Source organism: Bison bison, unplaced genomic scaffold (assembly GCF_000754665.1).
Source record: "Bison bison bison isolate TAMUID 2011002044 unplaced genomic scaffold, Bison_UMD1.0 scf7180017864191, whole genome shotgun sequence".
Taxonomy (NCBI): Eukaryota; Metazoa; Chordata; class Mammalia; order Artiodactyla; family Bovidae; genus Bison; species Bison bison.
The window spans coordinates 575,437-582,455 of NW_011494763.1; the positions used below are offsets into that span (position 1 = coordinate 575,437).

The 7,019-nt window shown below is 47.9% G+C and overlaps 1 protein-coding gene across 1 annotated transcript in view; it reads right to left on the reverse strand.

The window, feature by feature from the left end:
- LOC104991422 (zinc finger protein 282-like) overlaps positions 1-160 on the reverse strand; it is a 13,568-nt gene extending 13,408 nt beyond the window's left edge. The window contains exon 1 of the mRNA XM_010843884.1: positions 14-160. Within this exon, the coding sequence (XP_010842186.1) occupies positions 14-160 (147 nt within the window). The remainder of the gene's footprint in view (positions 1-13) is intronic.
- Positions 161-7,019: the final 6,859 nt, after the last annotated feature.

Sequence of the window (7,019 nt, forward strand, 5' to 3'; positions counted from 1 at the left end):
CCGCGGGGCCCACCGGCCGGGCTTCCGTCGGGCGAAGCCGACCCTCGACCCCGGGCCGGGCGGGGTGCTTGGCAGGGGGGGGCGGGTGGAATCCAGCCAGTGAGCTAACAAAGGAAACGCGTTGGAAACTTCGAGGCTTTGGGGCAAGACGTTCAGTCATCGCCAGGTGACCTCAACTGTGTATGCACTTGATCTGCCGTTTTAACACCTCTGATGTTAGTTTGGGTATACATTTTGCGCGGGGAAAGCCAAGGTGGAGTGGGAGGGATCGATAAGTATTTTTAAACTTTTATTAGTTTTCCGGAATAAAGAGAAGGATCTCAAGAAAACTGCATTTCGTTAAATAAACCAACCCTGCTTCCTTCGTTCCCTTTGGGGATCCAGGGTCTCCTCCGCCTTCCCTGGGGTCCGCCTTCCCAGCAGGTACGCGGCTGGATGGCCCGCTCTGCCACACCCAGTTGCCACTCGCCTGCCAGCTACCAGCTGAGGGGTCCTCTGGATCGGGAGGACTAAATCCACCACTAACTCAGGCCCTGAGGCATTTGGAATAAACGACTCAATCTGGGACCTACTTTCCCCTTATCTGCAACCCACAGAGCCTTACTCTGGAAAACCTCTTAATCACAGAATGTAAACTTAAATAGGCTTCCCAGGTGGCTCAGTGGTAAAAAAAATCCGTCTGCAAAACAGGAGACTCGGGTTCCATCCCTGGGTCGGGAAGATTCCTTGGAGGAGAGCATACCCCACTCCCGTATTCTTGCCCCGAAAAGCCCAAGGACAGAGGAGCCTGGTGGGTTACAGTCCGTGGGGTTGCAAAGAGTGGAACGTGACTGAGCCTGCGCTCATGTGCATACACCTAGAGTAAAACACGCTTTACTTACCTGGTGGTGCAGTGGCTAAGACTCCGCCCTTCCAATGCAGAGGGTGTGCGTTCGATCCCTGTTGGGAGAACTAAGGTGCAGGGCAGCCAGAAAATAAAATATGCTGTATACAGTTTAAGTTTACCTTCTATCTTTTCTGCATTTCACAATAATCTCACTCTGTCCAACAAGCCTGGAAACTCTTCCAGGTTTGGAAGAGTTAGAAATCAGTCTGAAGTTTTGTTTCTTTATGTTTTCTTTCTTTTTTTTCTCTTGGGAGGGAGGGAGAAAATGATTAGCTCATATATCTGATCCAAGCAAAAGTGAGATCAGTTAATAGTAGGAACACAAATAAATTGATACCTTCTTCAGGTCAGGTTCACCCCTAGAATCTGGGACAAGGTTAGGAAGTATTACTTTAAGGTAACAAGAAATCAAATCTATATATGGTATGGTTCATTCTGGGAATCCTTGTTGAAATAACCTGATTTAAGACAGTTTGCAAACAAAAGAGCGCCCCTCAGGTCTCAGCAGGGGTCAGGCAGACCAATGTATTAAGGATTACAAATTTCTTATAATTTTATAAGTTGTGATCTCATAAAATAAGAGTTAGTGTCCAAGGCAAACAGAAAGAGTCTGGAAAATGGATGGGAGAGGAAGAAAATGTTAGAATTTCACAGGCTTTGATCCAGGAAGAGTGCTTTCATTTTTGACAGCTGGTCGGAGTTTTTTAGAAAAGTTTCCGTAAGTCAGTATTCAAGTTTTAGTATCCTGATCTCCTGGAGTGCTTATTAAAATACAGATTGCTGGGCACTGGTCTCAGAATTTCCAGTCTGGGGCTGGAGTGGGCGGGGCAGGGGCGCATACAAAATTTTGTTTCTGTTTGCCATGAGATGTTGATTCTGCTGCTGAGTGATCACACTGCCCTGCCCATTAGCTCCCAAAGCTGCTTCCCGGTCCTAGGCTCCAATTTTATAAACATATTAACAAAAAATACAAAAATGTGATACCATCATGTGGTTTCCTGAGCAGACCAGCCTGGGTGTCAGGCCAGGCGCAGCTCTAATATAAATTAAGATGATGTGCATCCTTAGTTATTAATCTTTCTCTTGTGGATTTGCTCCTTTCTGGAGCAGGTCTCCAGGGCCTGAGTACCTCTGGGTGAGCTGACAACACTGGATTTCCACAGTAGAGGCACAGACCCTGGAGGGAGGGGTGACTCCAACCGGGTACAGGCCACTCTTTGCACAGTCAATCATCAGCCTCTGCGGCAGAAGGTGGGCTTGTCAGAGGTTGAGGGCCACTCAAACAATACCTAGGGTCATGTAGGGTGAGGGAAGGGTCCAGGTACTCTGATGCTAGTGACCCCACCACCGCATCCTCCACCAGGAGATGGGGCAGAGAATTCCCACGCCCCCTACCTTTAGATTAGGAAGCGGACACCCTCCTCTAAAGCAGCAAGAGGGGAGGTATTAGCAGAGGGAGACCAGAAGGGTAAGCAAATCCCCTTGCACCACGAAGCCCTCCCTTGTTGACCCAGCACTGGGCTCCCTGTTCTGTGAACTGTCAGACCTATTCACTCAGCGGACGTTCGGTGAGAACCTCCATGCCAGGCCCCCAAGCTCAGAGCTGTGGAATCCGGATACGATTGACACCTGGTCCCTGCCTTCAAAAAGCATCACCTCCTGTTGACTCTACCTCTGTGATCTCGTCCACCGCTCTCTTCCGGCCGCAGCTACACCCAATCAGACCTTCATCGGCTCTTGCTGGTCTCACTCAAAAGCCTCTCACATATCCCCCGTGCGCCCCCTCCCTCAACAAAAGCAAAAGCTCTTATTAGGGTAATCGTCCCAATTCGCAGCTAGATACAAATCACCCTTTTGCTCAAAACTCTCAGCATCCCATTACTAACTCAGTAAAATCCAAACTCCCTAGTCTGACCCCAACCTCTCTTTCCAACTACGTCCCCACTACTCCCCTCCTCCCACCGCACCCTCAGCTGAGTCAAATGAGTTGCTGTTTATTGGTACACACCCCATAACATCTAGTTTGGTCATATCACTCCTTTTTAGAATGTACTTCAACTTATCCTTAAAGGTCCAGCTCAAAAGCATCTCTTCCAGCTCAAAGGCATCTCTCATAATGCCATTCACAATGTCCCACAGCTGAATGTAATTGTTCTCTGAATTCTTACAGATTTTAGCTTCACTTAGGACATATCGTTTTCCATCTTCTATTAGATATCCCTGACAAACTGTAAGCCCAAGAACAAAGTCTCAGATTTATTAACCTTTTATCCCTCCCTCTGGAGACTGCACATGGAGGAGACTTGGATATTCATGAGTGAACAAAATCTAAGGCTGTGCAAATGTACAGTACACGAGCGGAACAGATTTCCACCCCAGTGTTCACAGCAGCAGTGTACAATAGCCAAGACACGGAAGCGACCTAAGCGCCCATCAGCAGATGAGTGGAAAAAGATGTGGTACATATACACAACAGAATACTACTCAGTCATTAAAAAGTAGCATTTTGCCATTTGTGATAACATGGACGGACTTGATGGGTATTATGCTAAGTGAAGTAAGTCAGATACAGAAAGACAAATACTCTATGATATCACGTATATATGGAATCTTAAAAATACAACAAACTAGTGAATGTAACAGAAACTGACTCACGAAGAACAACCTAGTGGTTACCAATAGGGAGAGGGAAGCGGGGAGAAGCAACATAGGAGTCGGGGATTGAGAGGTACAGACTATTATGCACAAAATAAGCTACAAGGATATATTGTACAGGGCAGGGAGTATAGCCAATATTTTTAATAACTATAGAGTATAATCTTTATAAGTTGTGAATCACTATAGCGTACACCTATAACTTACATATTGTATATCAACTATACTTCATTCTTTTGGTGTTCTTTTTTTAAAAATAACTTTCTCATCTTTTTATCTTACTGCTACAGTACATGGTGTATTTTTGTAGTATTTTATTCATTTGGCCGCACCGAGTCTTAGTTGTGGCATTCAGGGTCTTTAATCTTCGCTATGGCACGTGAACTGGGTTGCAGCATGTGGGATCTAGTTCCCTGACCAGGAATCAAACCCAGGCCCCTTGCTTTCAGAGCATGGAGTCTTAGCCACTGGACCACCAGGGATATCGTTATACTTCAATTAAAAAAATTTTTTTTTAAGGAAACAGATTTTGATAGAATGTACGTCACCGACTCGATGGACATGAGTTTGGGTGAACTCCCGGAGTTGGTGATGGACAGGGAGGCCTGGCAATTCATGGGGTCACAAAGAGTTGGACACGACTGAGTGACTGAACTGAAATTCAACCAGGCTAAGATTGTTCTTTTCTACACTGCCTTAGCCCAAGTATTTAAAACAGTGCTTCAGTAACAGGTGCTCGACATGTATTTGCTGAACAAAAGAAACGAACGAGGGAAGCTTTCATAAAAGCGGGTCTACAAGCTGAGTGAAAAGTGTAAAGTCGCTCAGTCATGTCCTGTGATTCCGTGAGCTATACAGTCCATGGAATTCTCCAGGCCAGAATACTGGACTAAGGAGCCTTTACCCTTCTCTGGGGGATCTTCCCAACCCAGGGATCAAACCCAGGTCTCCTGCATTGCAGGCGGGTTCTTTAGCAGCTGAGCCACAAGGGGATGGTATCAAATACTTGGCTCACAGAGAAGGGCATTCCCAGGAGAGGCAACACATGAGCTGAATGTGGTCATGGGGAAGTACGGCTTATTGATTAAATGACAGGACTCCCACTGCAGCAGCAGCATAGAGAATTTAGTATGAAAGGTGAAGAAACCCGGAGCAGGTTAGGTGGTCCAAGTCTTGAGTTCTACACTTAAAAGCTTGCCCTAAGGCTTTGAGGAAAGGCCATATCCAATTTATGTTCCAGGACAATAACTCTGGTAGGAAAAAGGATGTGATTAGGAATAGGAGATCAATTAGGTTACTGAATGAAAAGCTAGGTGGACGACAATGAGGACCTTACCTGCAGGAACAGCAAGAAGATAGTACAGATTAGTCGCTGGTGTTTGGCATTTCATTCTTCACTATGTGTTGATTTCAAGCTAACTTGATCATCCTTGTCCTTCAGGCAGCTGCACTGCCTGTTACCTTCTCATCACCCAACAGAGCAGGCTTTCAATGGACAGCTGAAGCAGGCAAGATTTTTTTGTATCACTGGCAAACAGGGCATTCTGTGAGCAGAGCATGACCCGGAGATCTTGTGAAAAGGCAGTTTCTGATGCAGTGAGGCTCCGAGTCTGCATTTCTACTGGGCTCCCAGGAAGGCCGATGCTGCCAGTGCAGAGGCCACGCTTCGGGTAACAAGGACTTAGAATCCAACCCAGACATGAGGTCCTTAATCGTGGTCCACCAGAAGCAAGAGAGCCTGTGGTCAAGTGTGTGGGCTCTGAGGCAAGATGGCCTGGGTCACAGCCAACTCTGCTACATCACCCCTCGGGTCTCTCCTCACATCTCACGTGGAAAATGGGGTAATACCCACCATGTAGGGTCTTGTGAGGAAGAAGTTCATTTTGACGTGAAGAACTTGGAACAGTTGTTGTTGTTCAGTCACTTGGTCCTGTCCAACTCTTTGCAACCCCACTGACTGCAGCACACCGGGCTCCTCTGTCCTCCACTACTTCCTGGAGTTTGCTCAAACTCATGTCCACTGAGTCAATGATGCCCTCCGACCATCTCATTCTCACCATCCCCTTCTCCTCCAGCCCTCAATCTTTCCCAGCATCAGGGTCTTTTCCAGTGAAAACACTGGGCTTCCCCTATGGCTCAATGGGTAAGGTATCTGCAATGTAAGAAATACAGGAGATGTGGGTTTGCTCCCTGGGTGCCGCTACTACACTAGTCCAATGGAGTGATACAATCATTTCCCTTCCTCAAGAAGAACCTGACTTTGCTGGAGAAACAGGACCCTATCTCCTATTTTGCTTTTCTCCCCAAGATGCAAAGCAAAGGCCGGTCACGTTAAAGCACTCCTGGGATGGGATAAGGGGGTGTCTCTAACGCAAAAGGTCATGGGGAGGAGGCTGGAGAAGGGATTCAGGAGGTGCTCCAGAGGTCTCCTGCACATGGTGGAGCTGAGCACTTCTCAGGGCCTTGTCCTATGACAACCTCCCTCCCCATTGTGTCTCTATATCAAGACTACCCCTTACCTTAGAGACCAAGCTCGTTTCTATTTAATCTCCACATCCCTCTCACTCACCTCACGGGCAACCATAAAGCCTGTATAGAACTTTTCAGTTGTGTGTTCTTACAAAATGACTTGATCCCGTGGACAGAGGAGCGTGGCGGGCTACAGCCCATGGGGCTGCCAAGAGTCGGACCCGACTGGGCAGTGCACACACACATACATGCACATTTTTCATTTGCTGAAATAGTACTGTGTTACAGATCTCATTCAATTTCTTACATTCCCCATCAGCACCAAGTACTTAAGATGGACCCACACGGCTACGTAGACACCTAAGCCAACACTCCTGTCTCCCAACGACTCCTCGTGTACCACAGCATTTCACCTGCCCTCCCTATCGCCCACCTCCCAACGACTCACACACTCGGCCTGTCTATAGCCCTCGACCACCAGAGACACTGGTGAGTATCCCCCGCGTGCCCTCCTCTCTGCTGCCCGGGTTTAAGGAAGATGCGGGCCAGGCTGTGCCACTAGGCCTTCACCCTGGCCCCAGGAGGGAATTTTCAACAAATGGAGAAAGACATCAAACGGGAGCACATTTTTTTTTTTTTTTGCCAGTAGCAAGTTTTATTCTAGGCAACTGCAAATCATCAAAGGGGACACTCACACAGGAGCCAGGAGCCCGCTCCCACCTCCCCAACACAACAGGCAGGTGGGTATTCAACACCCCTGAGGGACACGGCGCTTTTTCTCCATCTTCTCAGGAAGTCAGGCCCAGAACAAGTGTGGAGTGTGTGTGATCTGAACAACCTCAAGAAACAACTGGTGTAACCGGGACCAACTCAAGGGACCACTGCACGGTACAAGCTGAACCACCGAAGTGAAAACGGAGCTCTCCACCCAGGGAGGCTGTGGAACCACAGCGGGGACGGGCTGGAAGGGCAGGGAGGAGTCGCCCTCGCAACAGCAGCCGTACCCCAG